The sequence below is a fragment of the Trichoplusia ni genome, chromosome 14 (assembly GCF_003590095.1).
Source record: "Trichoplusia ni isolate ovarian cell line Hi5 chromosome 14, tn1, whole genome shotgun sequence".
Classification (NCBI taxonomy): Eukaryota; Metazoa; Arthropoda; class Insecta; order Lepidoptera; family Noctuidae; genus Trichoplusia; species Trichoplusia ni.
This window is the reverse complement of record NC_039491.1, coordinates 111,039-129,802: the sequence shown is the minus strand read 5'-3', so window position 1 is coordinate 129,802 and position 18,764 is coordinate 111,039. Positions and strand designations below refer to the sequence as shown.

General features: G+C 35.3%; 1 protein-coding gene across 4 annotated transcripts in view; it reads right to left on the bottom strand.

The window, feature by feature from the left end:
* The window catches only part of LOC113500449 (extensin), a 34,722-nt gene that overhangs the window by 2,114 nt on the left and 13,844 nt on the right, over positions 1–18,764 (bottom strand). For 3 of the 4 annotated variants that reach the window (XR_003401203.1, XM_026881253.1, XM_026881254.1), the window contains 6 exons: positions 11,790–11,893; positions 10,902–11,060; positions 5,291–5,352; positions 4,717–5,094; positions 4,151–4,355; positions 687–805 (listed from right to left, as the gene is read on the bottom strand). Coding sequence is in view for 3 of the 4 variants with exons in the window: in XM_026881253.1 (XP_026737054.1) it covers positions 687–805; positions 4,151–4,355; positions 4,717–5,094; positions 5,291–5,352; positions 10,902–11,060; positions 11,790–11,893 (1,027 nt within the window). In the remaining variant the exon portion in view is untranslated. The remainder of the gene's footprint in view (positions 1–686; positions 806–4,150; positions 4,356–4,716; positions 5,095–5,290; positions 5,353–10,901; positions 11,061–11,789; positions 11,894–18,764) is intronic. The other variant, XM_026881255.1, reaches the window with a different exon arrangement.

Below are 18,764 nucleotides of genomic sequence, written 5' to 3'. Positions count from 1 at the left end.
AAAAAAGGGACAACGTCTGATGGTAGACTATTAAAAAAAGCAATTTGTCGATTCGGTAATATAATGTGCATTTAAAGCAAAAAGGTGCATAATATAGTAAATATATACAGCATGCACTTTTGTTACTATTTAAATTTTATAATTTTAGCATTTTTTTAGGCTGCTCACACCATGGTTAACTTCGTGAACCTTCATCCTGAAACTTGTTGCAGAAGTGCATACTTATGTATAGAAATTGAGGCGATGAAGTCGAATAAGAAAAAAAACCTACAACCTAATAGGAGTTCATTAGATAAATTTTAAAATAGCACACAATTGATTTCAGATCACTCCGCTCTACAATCAAACAACTACATAGTGGTTTCTTAGGTTTACGCGAATGTTAGACATTGAAATGAAACTACTTTTACGGATTTCATAGGTTTCATTTCAAACAACTACAATTTTTTGTAGAGAAGCCACTTTTTCTCGACGGCCTTCTTTTGAAATCAGTTAAAATAATTTCAAACACATTTTCCTTTATTTCACATTGAACGCTAAACTTAATTTATGGAATGTAATATATTTGGAAGTAGCTGTACCAAGCTTTATTCAAATCATGTTCTTATTCAGCTCCATTTCTTCAAGTAAAAGTATGTAGAAATGTTCAAACGTTATGTTATTCAAAATGTTATAAGTAGTTATACCTTGCGCGGTCTGCAGGCAGGACCTCTGGCCAGCTGTCTCCTGGCCTCGTTCTCAGCGGCCACGGCCTCCTTCACCGACTGCGGGGGCCACTTCTGGTCTCCACGCATGTTGATGCCTCCTGCGCGAAAAAAATAATGAGGACCATTAAAATGACATCTGCTGTGGTTCCTATCATATTGCTATATTGCTTCGGTTTCTAGCCTTTATCAGATATATATTATGTATAAATATCTCTACAAAGAATCCAATCGAATATGTGAGAAACCCCTCCCTAGTGTTTAGCTTTGAATAATCTCTTAATTTCACATTAAATCTACTATTTTTGCCATTTTTTCCCACTAGAGGTAATTCCAAACTGTTTATTATTAAATTTAATTTATTATTATCTATAATTACACAAACTGCAAGTTGTTAATTGTCAATTAGGTGTTAAATCATCTCAACAGTTATAGTTTCCCTATTTAATTAATTACAGCTTAACTAAAGTTAATTGCGCTATGATCGATTAAAGTTGTCGCAAACTATGGTTAGCTACAGTTGTTTAGCATTAAGTTTAGCTAATTGTGATCTTAAATTAGATTCGATAACTATAAATTAATGAGGAAGTACAACTTAAGGCTTACCTACCTTAATGAAATAGCCACTAGTCCTTTTAAAAGGATGTCCGATTAAGATGGGCAAGAATAAAATGTATGCACGCCAAACCCACTGTGCGTGTCGTGTTGCGAGATCGATCTTCTTGCTTGACAAGCATTTGTGTGAGCCACGATTTATTTTCGGAATCTACAACCGGAACCTAACATACCCCGCGCCACAGAGATATAATATTCATCTGTATGGGCTATTTACCTGTTTAATTACTCATCTTTAATAATATATAATGAAATGGATACTAACATGAAGGTCTGATTTTCACAACTAAATTAGGCCATGTCACACTTTCCCTATGTACATAAAATTACTTATAGTACCAATACAGATGTTTATTTAAGCTCTTTTTGACGAATCCTATTTCTCCAAGTGTAAGTACTAGATTGCAAAGACAGTACACACGTTACGCAACAACTAATGATACCTGAACGAATGAACTCCTTAAATATTAAATTAAATTTCCCGAATATACAGTTTTTGCGCTTTTCCCACTGTATGAAGATGGTACATAAAATATGATAACATATGCCCTGCGAATCAACCTAAGACTTGACTGATGAAACATAACCTAAAGCCACGTTCTTTTGATTTACCTTTCGGGTTTCTAGTATTAATTCGGACCTACAAAATCTGAATTATGCTATCTGGTACGTATTTGGGTTAAGATACAAACGAATTTATAGAAAGGAGGTAAAATAAATATTCCTTCTCACAGCATAATACATAGCACCGTACCTCAGCATAATATTTATTTATTGTTATAGTTACAATAATTTCTGTTAATAACTCTCCATAACTTTATCCCTCTTTTCCATTGCCTAACAAGTTCTAAACACGCAAATTTTCTACTTGAGTTTTTTCTCACCCCCTATTACATACATGATTTATCAAGTATAATAAATAGTTTCAAGCAGATAGCTATTTGCCATCAAACCCCACGCACCCTTTACGTAAGTAATCACTACGTAAGGTAAGAGAATTGGATTTGAGAAATATTTCCCCGATATTTGAGGATTTTTTGTTTTCGTATGTCTATGTAAAAGCTGATGTCAGAGTTTTCAAGCTGGGCCTCGGTCGTGCATTAAAACACGGTACACCCTTGAAAAATTCTAAGATGTGCCGGTCTAATCACGAAATTCCTCTTCACTGTTTTTAGCCTGTGATTACTCCTTACATTAATTCAAGACATGCGTCTTTTGACTTTACAGTCCTCTTATCACTATTTAGATCCCCTAATTGATCACAATACATAGGCACTGCATACCTAGATACTTTATCTAAATCCATCATTACCATTTCGAGTGCACCAAGAGCCGTAATACTAGATCGCGTGGGTTCATTAATTTAATTAATCGAAACTTAAACTCCACGAGTTTTACTGCGACATACCCATAAAAAGGACTTGGAAATAAGCAAGCAAATGGAACCAACATTTTGAATGAACCCGAAAACTTTAGTTTTGGTCAGACTTTTACGTCTTAATCATCTGTTTTTTACACGTCATTTCCAATTTGCTTGGAAAATGGAGTATCCTTGCGGTAAAGTAATATTCTGACAAGGGTAATGTAGATATATGAAATGTAGATGGGTATTATCCAAGTAATGCATGAGAGCCTGCATATGCATATTTAACCCAATTTGTGCCATAGGTATGATTGTATTGTAGGCTGTCCGTTTAATACCATCCCTTGATGGGATATGCTATGAATTTCAGCTTTGATTGTCCTAATCTTATGCTTCATATAGGCTTCTAATTAAATATTCTTATCAGAGATATTTTTGACGTGACCAATGGGAAACAAATGCCTATTAACTACAGATAAATGGCAGGCGTAGATATAGATGGGTATAATATAGAGAAAACAATTGACACCAAATGCAATTTTAAATACAGAAAATGTCCACGTTTCCAGTCACGTTGCTGCAAATATTAACGGAACGTGTGACGATGCCTTCACATACAAAGAAGAATATGAACCATTGGAATAGTGTAAAAGTGTAAACGTGTCGTAAGTCACTTTTCTAAGGCGACAGCGGACTATAAAAAGCTATTTTAAAAACAATACACGTGAGCCCCGGTGTTGTTTGCAGACGACTTCTTAGTACCTATGTACGGAGTTTATGTGCAGCGATATTGCCATTGAGAGAAACAAAATGGTTTCTGTTCTCACCATTCTATTATAAAACATAATTTATTTGAACGTATTAAAAAGCTTCCTGCTTTCATATATACCTGTAACACGTGATTCACAAAGTTCTCATAATATAATTATTGTTGACAGTTTTTGTGAAAATCTTCGCAAAAGAAACTTAAAAGACAAAAATCTAGTTAGATGGCCATAATAACTAGCACTATACACTGTGTCTAATAAAACATGTAGCACCTAAAAGCCAAATAAAATTACGCAACCATATATTATTTCGCGAATGTCTACTCTACGTGTATGCTATCCTCGATCCGCGTTGCAATAAATTTTACTAAAATAACAAGAAAATAAACTTACTCCTACTCATTTTGAATTATGTGAACGTTGAAAATCCTCCTAATGTTATAAAGACTGAAGTTTGTTTTTTAGTTGCTTTTCCAGCGAAAATTTTAGTAAAGAATTTTCGAGCTACCTAAGTTGCAGGAAACTGTTCCGCTAACTAAGTTAATCATAGAAAATCTCCAAACGCTTGCGATCCATATTTTATTGAGAAATAAGCAAACAATAAACAGAGTTTATTTCGTGACTTATTTATTGACATGTAGTAAATAAACAATACATTTATATTATGTAGTATTGTAAATGAGTAGATTTGTCCAACTAACCTTGAAATGAAGCTGTGGCGGGTTGACTAGCGAACACCGGGGGAGGTTTCTGGTGAACAGGCTGCTGCTGGCGGAGAGTGATGGTCGCCGGGGGAGGCTCGTAGGGCTTCTGTGGGGCCTGGTACGAGGGCTCGGAGTACGAGGGCGAGTACTGCGGCTGTGGCGAGTACTGCGCGCCCGGGTAGCCTGGCTGCGAGCCTTGGATCTACACACAACCACACACGTGAGGAAATTGCGGTCCTTACTCGCATTGTCAAGAAACAGAGTCGATTATCACAAAGAGTATAAACAACAATATTGTTAGAAGTTAGTCTGCAATTCTTCTTTCGATTATACTTTGACTTATGTTTATGTACATATTTGAAGTGGACAACCCTGATGGAATGAGTATACACATAGTGTAAGTTACATAGTGGCGTAGCTTTTGTTTTATTATGAGAGCGATTTTCAGCGTAAACACCTCGACTTACCTCAAATATTAGTAATGTGAAAAGCATGCAATGTCAATTATAGCGCTAAATACTATTCGGCGTCGTTGACGTTCCAACTTCATATGATCCTGGTACCTGAGGGGAAAGAGGGGCTGGTACTGGTGCCCAACGGCTTTGCTGCTGGCGGTAGGGCTGCGGCACGATGCCGGGTGACGGCGGGCCTGGGCGGTAGGGAGCGGTAACACCGGGACCGACCGGGATCAGCTTGCTCAGCCCAGTGGGCTCCTGACGTCTGCCCTCGCAGAAAGAGGGCTCAGACTCGGGGGCTTGGTACTGGGGCTGGGGGGAGGTGGGCTGCTGGTGGTACTGGGGTTGCTGGTAAGCAGGTTGTTGCTGGTACTGGGGCTGGGGCTGGGGTGGGGCCTGGTATTGGGGCTGGGGTTGGGCCTGGTATTGGGGCTGAGGGGACGCCGGGGATTGCTGCGCGTTGTTGTAGAACGCAGGACTCTGTTGCTGTAGGGATAATGCGGCTTATAATATACATCGGAATAAAGTATAGCTTCGTTTCGCATGCAATTATTGTTCACCTCCACCGTGAAGCATTTGCTATGTGCAGCTGTGATGTCATTTGCATCTAAATCAACCTCTATGTACAAAACATTGTGAAAGGTCCGTGAAATAGAGTTCTATCATTATTGTTATACACTACCTGTGGAGTTTGATGGTATCCGTTCGTTTCAGGCACCGGTGGCCAAACTACTTTCTTCTGGCCTGCAACAATGCATTTATTTTCATCAGTATTGACTTATAAATACAAAATTTGTGGCAATTTGTCAGATCTTGTGACAAGCTTAAAAATAAATGTTTTTCGTGGAGACGGTATAATGAGGGCGTAAAATCTCAATCGTCGCCGAATGATACGATCCAGAGTCGCTGAATATGAGCACTATGCAACACTTAGTATGACACATCTCTCTTGAAATAAGCGCGACCGGCCAAGCAGTTGGACGGCCGCCAGACCATCGAAAAAACTGATTTCTAAGATATAACTTCGTTTTACAACATCGCGGAGAGCTCGCTGATTTATTAGTTTACTCGAACATTCTTAGTTTCTGGTATTTGCTTTACCTGAAGATTTTTATAGCAGGAATGTGGTTCCTTGTTTTTGTAATTGATACTTTGAGAAATTAGATTATTTTTAATTCTGCTTGTTTATAGAAATATACCTAAATCGATTGAATGGGCTAAAATATTGGGACTATCTTTTATAGTTGAGTGGAAGCAGAGTTGTTGTTTCGCGCTGATTCCCGACCTTGTGGGAAATAGTGTTGGGGGTTTAAATCGCAGTAGGTACATTAATAGTTCGAATGATATCGCCACGCGTATGCACGTAGTTTACATTGAAGAAGTGATACAGTCGGAGCCGTAATGTAGGTCATGGTAGCTGCCTCCGCTATGATTTATTTAATGAATGTGACGCACTTTGTTTACCAAAATAAGGGCTGATTAATAGTATTTGGTGTAACAAACGCATTAACTTCACTGTAGTTTTAATTAATGTGATACACGCATTTCGGGGAAATAATTAGGTAAGTTATTTAGGACACACGTTTTGGTAATGATGGAACAGATGAATTAGTATTTATTTAACAAGTGGATTAGGATTGTTATAAAGTCCTTTGATACAAGTAAGTAAGATTATGGATTTTTATCGATAGAGCCACTTTTGAATAATTCTAAGAAAACTGCGAATCATAATAGAATTTCTCAGGTAAGTCGATCGCGGTGAGTAGGAATAGGTTTTATTTTTATTTTGTGTTTGTAACCTGAGGGTTTTTAATAAGACTCTACATCAAAATAGCTAATGTTGATAAAATATTAAATAAAAAATTAAATTGAATATTTATATTAATATTAAAAGTAGAATTACTTTAGTTCTCCAGTTAGTATCGCAGGTTCGATTCTGGCTCGAATAGAAAATGCTCCTCGTAAATTGAGAATTTTGTAAGAGTGTGGTAAAAAAAATATTGTCGAGAAGTAAAGCGTTTATTAATTACGTTTTAAAATTGTGTACCATAAAATCACAGAGATATATTTATTATTCATCCATTCATATAGTGAGTGTATGATTTAAAACAAAAGTTTTAGGGAATTAAAATGATTTGATTGGAAATAACATTATATTGGAACAGAACTAAAGCTGCCTTATTTGTCCGTCAGTGGAACAGTTTCAGGTTGGTGTTAGTTGTGTTTCACTTATTTAATAGGTTAGGTACTCCATTAAACACACTGTAATGGGAATCCTTTTACCTCTGCTAGAATACGTTCAAGATTCCTTGCCGCACAGGTAAAATGTTACAGGTATTTTAAAGTTTGTTTTTGTATTAAACACAATAACATTATTCAGAATATAAGAGAACACAATTACAACGTCTAGATCACGGTCCTGGACAAAGAGTCGTCAGCAGTAATTAATCCTAATAATAAACAACAATAAATATAATTAGTAAAAAAAAGTTGTGATAAAAAAGCAACACACCGTCCTAAGAAGTAGAGCTATACAGGAACTCACAATTAAATTGATCAATTTGGCAAGAACGTGCGCTGCGAGCGGCGGCTGTGCACTGCGCTAGACTCACTGGCTGACCAGCAGGTGCGCGAATATCTACCGCATATTATATTTCGAGCACGCACATTTTTAGGACACCCATTCGCCAGCACACCTCGTCATTACCGACTCTTTCGATCACGAAACACCCGAAAATCACAAACAAAAAGCCTAGACTTGACACCAGCCACAGTCTTGCACCTAATAATAATTTACGGCCGTTGAAATAGAAGCACAAGACCTTTTCCATTAGCTACACACTACGTATCCACTACAATGCGATCGTAAATTCTAACGAAATACCGGGACGGAGGGATTTATTTTACCTGTTGCAAAACTTGTATGCGCCGGAATGATGTAGCTGTTTCATATTTTAACGAAACGAATAGTCTCGGAGCTGTGGAACTAGCTTGAGGATTCAGTGCAGACCTGATCCGCCCGGGATTATGGGACTGAGCAATTACCTTACTCATTCAGCCATGTGACTTACATGAATATTAAACGCATAACCAATTGCTGTTGGGTACCGATGCGTAGATAACTAGTGAGGGCAATTAGTTGTACGGTAATGTCTTACGCTCACCAGTCAATGGTAACATGGTAATAGCAAGTGTTATGATAACAACGCAATACGTAAATATGTCACTGGATCACTTAAAAATGTACTCTGTACCACGATAAGTAGGTATCACGATAATTTTAGTAATGTTACAAAAAATGGAAAATTAACACGTAGCAAGCATATTAGATGTGCTTGCAACCAATGCAATCTTTTCGAAACTTAAAGCCATTGATAGTTAATGTACACATGTTAACATAGACATATTACGCGTTGATTTAGATCGAGACATGCTGTATTAGCATTATTATAAAGAACCGAACCGATAGTTTTAAAACACAAAATAATTATGACATAATTACACAAATAAATAATGACAAACAACGAAGTGCATGTGTGAGTATACAGTGTTACCTATAAATAAACAATCTTTAAACTTGTGTATCATGATTTCGATGTCGAACGCGACGGCGTACATGAGTAATGACGTCTGAATAAAAAGCTCCCAGAATAGTTTGCACCTGGAGAATGCGTAGCGACTGAACAGAACATAGGTGTCGTTGCCTGTTGTAATAATACACTCTGAATCAGTGAGCCTACACGGAAACTCTTTGATATATATCGTGACGTCAAACGAAACTTTTATAGTGTACTAGCTGTGTCCGCGACTTCGTCCGCTCGGAATTTGACAAAAATTCCTTTATTTTTCAAAAATTTAAGTGTCTTTAGTTACTCTTTATTACATCTGCTACTTGCCATTGAAAATCCTCGGTCCATCCATTTCAAAAATTTGCCGGAACAAACAGACAGACAAAAAGGACAAATAAATGTCAATTTTGGGTATATATGTATGTGTCTCATTATATATTACATTCATATACAAGTAGTTAAAAACGGTTATTTCAATGTTACAAATAGACACTCCAATTTTCTACATATATATACAGTGTAATCCTGGAATCAAGGTCAATCTCTAAATAAATACAAGGAGATCACAGACGATATGTGTTGTTCTGGTGTCAGTTCTTAAACCCGCAGTCTGATGTTCAAAGAATTAATTCTTAGAATAAAAGTATTTATGAGTTGTTTTTAAAACGCGTTTCCGTTTGTCAAGAGTATTATGTTGGTAATGAATTCAAGTGATATAAATATGTTTTTGTTTTTACGAGTTTCAATTGAATTTCTTGTTATAAATTTACGTGACGTGTTTTGATGTGACTTTTAAAATTGCAACTGTCTAAGTCGCAGGAAAAGTTTTTAATTAATTGGAATATTCTTATGCCTCATGCGACTGCCTTATATATCTTTATAATGTCGTATCTTTTAGAACTAATTTTATACTCAGGGTAACCCTCCTGATAACACAAGCATTATGAGAAAAAAAATAGTAAAACTTAGAAAGCAGACATACAACAAATAATAGGTTTCTTATAAACAAAAATAACGATATTGAATGAATTCATCTTCGTCCGTAGCACTATTGTGACACTCTAAAGAACTAGTTTGTTAAACAGCGTTAGAAACACAGATTTTATGCCAATAAACATGAACCAGACTCACATAAATAGCTTTTATGATATGATTTATTTTATTGTTTCACAAACAGGCACTTTCATACGAAAAAACAGGAACCAATAAAATCAAAATCGCAAAACAGATATTAGAAGCTTTTCAAAATTTTACACACTGCAGATAATTGAGGGTATATTATTTACGTCTGCAGTATAACTTTCAAAATACCACGTATGGAGAGACACATTATTGTTTCGTGAAGCACAACACAAAAATTTAAACAGAAAAATTCCACAGTACCGAAAAACACAGTTTGAGACATCTTAGCGATTGGTATTCCTCCGTTGTCGACTATGCACTACCATCAGAAACAGCAGGTAAAAACACATATCAAACACAAGGCTCCCAGCTTTGCCAAATAACTTCCACTAATGAATGTTTTTCGTCATTACCGCCCGCTTTTTTGTCAATACAATGACAAGCAAAACGACAGCTATAGAATCGAATGATAGGCCGTTACACCCAGCCCAGAAATATCTCATTCATTCATCGGGTTAATGAATCATCCAAGTGTCGTTTCGTATATCAGAGTGAAAAATCCCGGTGAACTAGTTTTTTAACAGTCACTGAAACAGCAGAAGTTCCTGTATTGAATCATTCAGTTACTAAAAACTTGCTTGTTCAGTCAGCTCGCGATTGTCAATGAATGTTGGGCAAGCTCCTGTTTATTTTAATCAAAATACTTTAAATCTGTCTCTATGTAATCCTATCATTGTACTAAACTTAAACGACTAGACCGAACATATTATCACTCTATGCATTTCTGTCACTGAAGTCCTCTTCAACGACTGGACCGATTTGAATGTTTGTTTTAATGAGTTCGTAGTTTTTTTGATAAAGCATAATTAAATATTACATTTTTTGTCCATATGTTTACACATAACATGAAGTAATGGACAAAAAAAATATCCTAGTCAACTACAACAACTAGAACAACGACTGTCGATGCCGCTAGTTGTTTATAAAATATTATAGTTTGCATTGTCATCATTCAGATAATTCTGAGTACCCAGAAAGGATCTGTGAATATGTCACAATTTACAAAGTTCAGCGTTCAGTCTGATTTGAAACAGTAATGCGGTTGCAACGTGCATTCCAGACAGACTGGAACAACGCCAGGTGAATGCTACGAATGACGGTTTTTTTCTCGAAGCCAACGCTAAGAAAAGCTTGATCGCTTTTTAGTGTTTTGGCATGACCTGACTGCGTATTTGAACCTAGATAATTACTGGTAATTTAGGTCCAAAGTGGGTGACTTTTTCTACGTTAAGTATTTTATGCGTTTAATTTTGTAGTAACATCGTTTCAGTAATAAGTAGTTACTAAAATTAATTTTAGCTTATGTAAACAATGTAAGACACGAAATTATATGAATGCCAACAAATAAATGTTAATCTTCACTGATGTTATGAGCTATAAAGACTATAGGATTAAAAGGTTATGACAGTCGACGACATAATTATCACAGTCAACACCGCCATGGATCTCCGAATGATGACCACGATCTAATGAACATTGTTACAATGGTAGATATACAAGTTTGACAGACAAAGCGTCTATTCTACCGAACTTCGCCGGTACCTTTGGTAGCCTTTACGAATTCCGAGTGAGTATGTCCAGACGTCAGCTGCCATTTGTGCCTTGATTTTGTGGAACCTTCCGGAGGCCAGATGTTGTCAAAAGGATGGCGCATGTACACCATGTTCTCCAATATCGCTTGCACTTGGGTTTCGTCTAGCTCTGATAAAGCAGGGCCAAAGGATTAGTATAGTTAATAAGCAAAGCAGGGCTTTGATATATATAAGAAGTACAGAGGAAGAAAATTGTGTTAAAAGATTTCAATTTTTTAAACGGTCTTACGTATAATTTATGAATATAGTGCTGCAATTACCTCGCGTATACTTAAATTATTTCTCGTGGAGTGTATCAGGTGCGCTTTAGAAAACTTAATAAATCGTACTTAAGCAAGCGAGGAAGTATCTCATCTTCATGTGCAGAGTGAAGAAAATAATAGTTATATGAAAACTGTTTCTTGTTCATAAATTATACAGTTTTAACATTGAGTTAATCATTAGTGGCTTTTAACACTTCAAACACTAATATTCAAGTGTCTTCCAACTTCAATCACGCTCGCCAGGGATATTTTGTATTTCGCAAAAGCTTGCGAAGCAAATGTGTAAAATTATTGAAAGAAATGATAATTCGTATGACGTATCCTACGGTATCAAGAATATAGAAATTTGATAGCAAACTGTGAACATTTTTTTTCCAGATACGTTGCGGGTCTGGTATCTTCCCTTGCGTCTGATTTTTAGTATAACGACCGTACTTAGTCCGTAAAGATTTCCATCTCATGATAAGGCTAAGTTTCTTTAAACTTACTCTGTTAGCCCAAAATCAGGGTTTTCCAGAATATTAAAGTTTTTCTATATTAGTCTAAAAGTAGTTAAAACTTATTTGAGTACTTACTGGGTAAGCCTCTTCGGTTGCGCTCTTCCTCCTCGAGCATGCGCAGGACGGCGGAGTTGGCCAGGTTGGCGGGCTTGTCTGTGCCGGGGTTGTTGAAGTCAATTCTGTAACAAGGGATAAACTCAATAAATAACTCTCATTGAAAAAAAGAAGCAGAGGGCCATTGAGAAGATTCTATTAAATCTGCCAAGGAAGTTTGTAGCAGACATTTGAACTGATACATTTTTAGTCTTTATCGTGTTTCAATAAAAACTGAGAAACTAAGAAAGAACAGGGACACTGTTCAACTCATTGCTAGCTAAAAAAAAAAAATTAATTCTAGTTATGGTAACCCATGAATTGGTTAAAGCCCTCTTACTAATCTTTTCTACGGTATCTCGAACTGACCCTTGCGATATTCGTTCATTTCATTCCGACACATCTCCTAAAAAACTCTTAAGAATTTTTTCATTGCAAACAGTAGCAAACGCACGTCTCCAACATTAAACGGGTTGTAAATATGCTCAACTAGATCTACGCGTTACAATGATCATAAATAAGTGTTATGTTTAATTTTCCACCAATCAAATGCCGGCATTTCGCCAATCAGCTGCGCAGTCTTATAATGTTTTCCAAAGCCGTATATTTGTCACCATCTGACCATATAATATCATGTCATTATGAGAAATCTAATTATGTGTAACTACATAGTGAGTCTTCATATTAATTGTTGTCTTGTGCCAGCCGAGATTGTCGCACTTTCAGTAATGCGTCGGTAATCGGTACCTCTCTCTGTGATTACGAACGATTATGAGTTAATAGCAAGTTGTTAAATAAATTAAATACCAATTTAAAACACTTTTATTTTGTTACGCATCGCGTATAAATTCTTTGTAATCACGGACGTAGGTATTTTGTGACAAAAAAGAAATAGTTTTTTTACGCAAGTATTTTATTATCTAGGTAATGAATTTAATAATATACATATTATGTTATGTTTTTTTGGTACTAAAATAATATTATGACATCGTAATTCATATTTTAGAGGACTTATTTTTTATTTGTATTGTTGACGGAAATGTTGGCCTTGTTACTCATTTTTATATATAAGTATAAGTAATAATCTATACTAATATATAAAGCTGAAGAGTTTGTTTGATTGTTTGAACGCGCTAATCTCAGGAACTACTGGTCCAAATTGAAAAATTATTTTCGTTTTGAATAGACTATTCATCGAGGAAGGCTTTAGGCTATAAACCATCAAGCTGCGACTAATAGGAGCGAAGATACAATGGAAAATGTGAAAAAAACAGGGCGGGTATAAATCATAACTTATATCTTCTACCCACGGGGACGAAGTCGCGGACACCAGCTAGTATGAAATAATAAGACTCAAGCGGATTTCTTGCGTTTGAAGTATCTTTTATCCAAGAATTTAAAAAATGCTGTCTTTGATGAATGCAAAGTCAATATATCTTTTCAATAGAATAATTAAACGCTATGGACTTATTAAGGAAACGTAATAGTTCAATTAAAATTAACGATTTAGCAATTCAGAATAAATGGCCGACACATCATTCAAAAACTCTATTTATCATTGACGAAAATGGCGTTAATTTCCTTTGAAATCGGTTCACGTGACAACTTTCACTCGCTTTCGAACAAAATCGATTATAATGATCATTCCGAGAGCCATGTAAAAACTTGTACAAACATAGGGAACTGCGTGGGAATAGACGAAGTGATGTAGCGATTTGTGAACTCTACATTGTTTAAATCGATTTTTTTTTCTGAACAAATCGTGCTCTTTGCGGCCCTATCAAAGTTTTTGTTGGGTATTCTTTATTTGGAGATGAATTAATGTAACTTGTAACTCATCTTTTGTATTTAGAAAGCTAGGTACTTTTTGTAGGGTATCAATGGTAGAAGGGTATAGATGAACCCATAGGGATAAAAGGTTTTACCTTTAAATAACTTGCTAATTTTCTACCAAGATTTTGATTGAATAAGTTACCCAACAAAATGACTAACCTAGCTAATAATAACTGAAATGTACCTATGGGATATTTTGTTTAAGGAAAGAACTTGAAACACGCGAAATCCGTGTACCTAAAAATCTTGAACAATATAAATATAATTATATTCACGTATGTTTATATTGGTACAGGGTGTATTTGTTGACATTCAAAATGGCTGATCACAAAGCGCCCTAACAGATTAACGATATTATATCGGAATCTATTATACCTAAAATAAATTGTGTTTGCGCCCTTTGATGGAAAAATTCTCTATCAAATTATAAGATGATCAGGCAAATGTTTTTTGACCGGAATCGAGAAGCTTTCTAGGTTTTTTTGGTTGATAGAACCTGTTGTTAGATACTTTTGTAATGTCATCTTATCTTAATGGTTTATCTGTAATAAATTTGTGTTCTGCGACGAACATTAAGTACCCTCACTGAAACACTTTCATTGACATTTTTGTGCGGCACCAACATTCTTAGATACCTTTTGACTTAATGAGCCGAAAGTAAAAGTTTGTCTACGTATCTAAAACTATCTTGTGGAGCTAACTAATGTCAACGAATGTTTAGGAAATAATAAGAACGAATTTCTTATACAACTGTCTCGAAATGTCATTTAAATTATGTATTTCAATATCCACCTGCTAGATATTGAAACTTTTTAATTCAGATGCAATTCTTTGAGATGACAGATTAAACAAAGAATGTTGGAAGCGATCCCAATACATGCTTTAAAATGAGCTTTATATCGTGAAAATAAATGACGAAGAACGAGAGATTGTCTGGCTGTGTTGTTGGAGGAAACAATTGAATGCTAACGTACTGCATCATACAGCTACATGTGTGTGCGTAAGGGTTGTGTGACACTCGCCAAACGTATTTGAAGATGTGTGAATCATTGTAAATCTTTGTAGAAAATTCTTTAGGTTGTTTTGTTTAGTCACTATTGTTTAAAAAACTGTTTTAGGGTGCCATACCCAAAGTTCAAAATTGAAGCCTATAACTAAGGTTCCACTGCATGTCTATGTGTCACCATACAATCCATGTACACGAATAGCTAGATAGTGTAATGTGCATTTCTGTTACCGCTTTATTGAAATGAAAACTCGAATTAAGTGTTTTTGGCAAAGTCTGGTTGCTGGGTGACCATGTTTTCTAGAAATGTTTTTTTTTTTAACTTACAACAAGGTTTTTATATTTGTCGCTGTTCACAATTTCTCGGAACTTAAATTAAATTAAATAAGCTTTCCTGTAGATAATGCCTTCAATAATGACGGGCATATTAGGCAATAGTTTACAAAAATAACAATATTTCATAAATAAATCAGAGATAATATGTTTTCATTGAATATACGTTGCAACTTTTCTTCAACATTAATTGTTACCGAATTTAATGAAAACGTTTAAAATGAAACTTGATTACTTGCTACAATAACGGATTGGAGAACATTAAGTAAAGTCTGACCAGTTTAATGTGATCCTTATCACATTGTTTGTGTTTGATCTGTTCGCCGGGCAATTGAAAGTCTTAAATACACTTTCACTCAGTATTCATTGCAGCCATACAAAACACAATCCATGCGGAGTTCGTGATCGAAATTAACATGGCGGACTCGTGCGTTCTCTCGTATTTATAGCTTCGCTTTAACTCGATTGTCTTTTGTTAATTAGAGTTTGTTGGACAACTACTTAATTATAGGTATTCTGTAGTATTCTCGGTTGTACGTTTGTTAATAAAGTGTTTACGAATTTGATTTTGTTGACTGAAAGTTTAACTTAACCTGATTGAAGGAATGGCTTTGGTATGAGGATTGACAAGTTATGGTATTTTTTTGTCTTCGTCTTAGCGTGTAAGGGTCTGGGTTATAATTGATCAATGTATGCTAATCTGATTAGGATTTTTGTAATACTCTTTTTGTGCCAAAAAAATTAAGGTTGTAATTTTATCTTACAAACAAAAAACCAGAATTTTTACTTGTTTACATTTTGACGAATTAATGTTTCTGCGGATTTTTATATTACCACAACATTTTGAGTGTTGACAACTTATTTTTAGATTGAGTGACTGCCTTTTTAGGAGCTTACCGTTTAAGACCAATTGGCACGCAATCACGAACTTAACCGGTTATTATGTAATGTGATATTATCAGAGAGTCTACCACGACATGTTTAAGTGATATTGAGAGTGAGAGAGGGACGAAGCTCTACGCCGTGCGTTGCTCTGTCACGCTTCCAAAAATTAAACTGTATTGCTATAAACCGCGGCGATAAGTCTTCAGATTTTTTGTCCAACGTACTTAGCTTGAAAATCATCTTTTGTGTTTATGTAATTATCTGTTATGTATGCTGTAGAGTCAGTACAGCTTTTTCGCTTTAGGTACTCTGAGTAGTACATACAGATAAACAAAACAGCTTTAATCTAATTTCGATCAAAAACAGACCACCATTACCGGTTATCCTAATTATTGTGAAAACCCAACCTAAATTCTATTTTGTTTGCATGTTTAAAATAATTACTATTGACTCTTTCCCTCAAACAGCGCATTAAGCGCGATAATAGGCCACGTGATATTTTAAACAGGGGACAGTTATAGGCTTAAAATCTGAAAAGTGTCTGCTCATTTATTTATAACCTATTTTTAATTTGTAATTCTAGGGATTTGGGAGTGATTTTTAGAATGTGATAAGGTCAATTCATCTTTTAACTTCTTTCTTCTCTTCTTCGTTTAATAGTAGATACCGCGACACCATCGGAATAGGTTTTTTATTTGATTGCACAAATTCATCAGTGAGATAGTCAATTAAAAAAAAACTAGTTGGTATGTTTTAAACTTAAAAATAAGTTCGTAAATAGAATCCTTTAAAACCACGTGATTTAATTTTATGACTTGATCCGTTTTAAAATTCCCTACTTAAACAAATTATCAAATTATAGCAAATAGGAGCAATCAAATTTAATGCAAAGACGGGACCAAATGTTTTAAATGTTGAAAAGACATGACTAAGATCCATCTATCATACGGCTCACAACAGATTAAGTTTTTGAATAATCAGTAGGTATACACTATACAGCTAGAATGTGCTACATCACGGCACCATAGACAGAGGGTGCTACGAAACCTATTATGTTGTGCCTTCGTTCTCGACATTTCACGGGCAGTGCCTTTAATACGCCCAGGGCAGGGCGTGGAGTGAAATCGCAAAAAATATTTCACCTCATGCTTAGAAAGTAGAGTACACTTAAAGTTTATTTTAAAGAATACGTACAGTCATGGGTAAAAGTATAAAGGTGAAAAAGTATTTTTTTTTTCAATCATTTTACGTCACATATTTATTAAGTAGGTACTTGTTGGTTAACTGTGCCTTTGCTAAAACACATAAAATAGGTAAAAAAGTACTGGAGAAAGAACGTGTCATGTGGTGAAACACATAACCAACACGTCTAGTTCCTTTGCCGCAATTTGTACATTTCTCGGACTTTATTCATGTATTTATAGTCTCGCTACAGAAGTTCAGGTGGTGTGGGCAGCCTCAAGATTGCAACCTTACAAAGAAGCACTTTATGTGATAATCTTGAGATACTATTAAGAAAATCCATTTTAATGGTCAGCGTTGGTGTCGCAAACACACCTACGTATACTACAAACGAAGTATTATCCTGTAAATATTGTGTTTACATCGTGCTCCCATAATTAAATTCAAGAACTTAAAAAAAATCTTTAAAAAGATGTTGTAAGCTTTTTGTGCCTGACTGTATCTATTTTAGAAAATAATTACGAAAAATGAGACCGGCATTTTACTTATAACCAATTACAACAGGTTGTACTGCTATCAAGAGCCAAGCAATATAGAGCTATCGCATGATATCAATTACAAAATTAATAAGAGTGTACGTAGGTTAGTAATTATTCGCTATTATCCTACGATAAAGGCTGCAGGTGGTTTTGTAAATTTTAATTTGCGATATTATCATTATTCATTGGTATCTGCGTTTTTATAAAAAGCTCTTTCCTATGGATTCGTTTTGGATCAACAGGTTGACGTTATTTATCGCAGGCACTTGTTACAGTCAGTTCCACAGTCATACAGGTATTATTATAAATTTCTAGTTGGCCTAAATAATGCACTTTACAATCGTTACCAACAGATCATTTTATTAAATATAAATACATACAAAATAAACGTTATCCAACACATGAGATAATTCAGTTGGTCGTTTGACCGTGCTGCCTGCCATATAAAGAAATCGGGTTTACATTCACCTGAGCACGTTATGGCGCGATCACATGTCAATGTCAGATGGACGTCTGCACAAATATACTGGCTGGATGGAAAATGGTTATTCAATACGATGAGAGAACGATACTAGCCTTATTTTACTTTTATTTTTTTATGGCAGTTAGGAAAACTTTTTTTGGAGTGAAGATATTTTTCATGTTAAATAAATAATATGGTTGTCAGGTTGACGTTTAATTAGGAGTTTAATGTTAATTAAAGATTTTGAAAGCTGTAAATACAAGTCATCTATGTATTTAAATTGTAAATAGGCAAGTACATATTTGGATATGAATTTTATGCAGATAACGTTTATATTCATTTATGTACTAACGTGTTAAAGTACGTATTCTGTCTATTAAATAATTTTGCAGGAAAAAAACTTAGGGGAAGGTGGGGTAAGACGGGGACCTTAAGGTATTTCATAAATAAAACCCATCTTTTTTAATTGCACAACGTAGGAACTTTTATTAATTAAATAATCAGTCTTTCTTCTTTTAATAACAATCAGACAAAACAAAAAAAAATAAGTTCTTCTCATAAAAATATAAACTTTTAAAAAATAACTGAATCACCCCATCTTACCCCACCTATAGGGTAAGATGGGGTATACCCCTGGGGTAAGATGGGGTATAGACTATTTAAGCGCCGTCATCTTCACAAACCGGGCAGATATGTTCAGCTTCGTCATCGCTGTC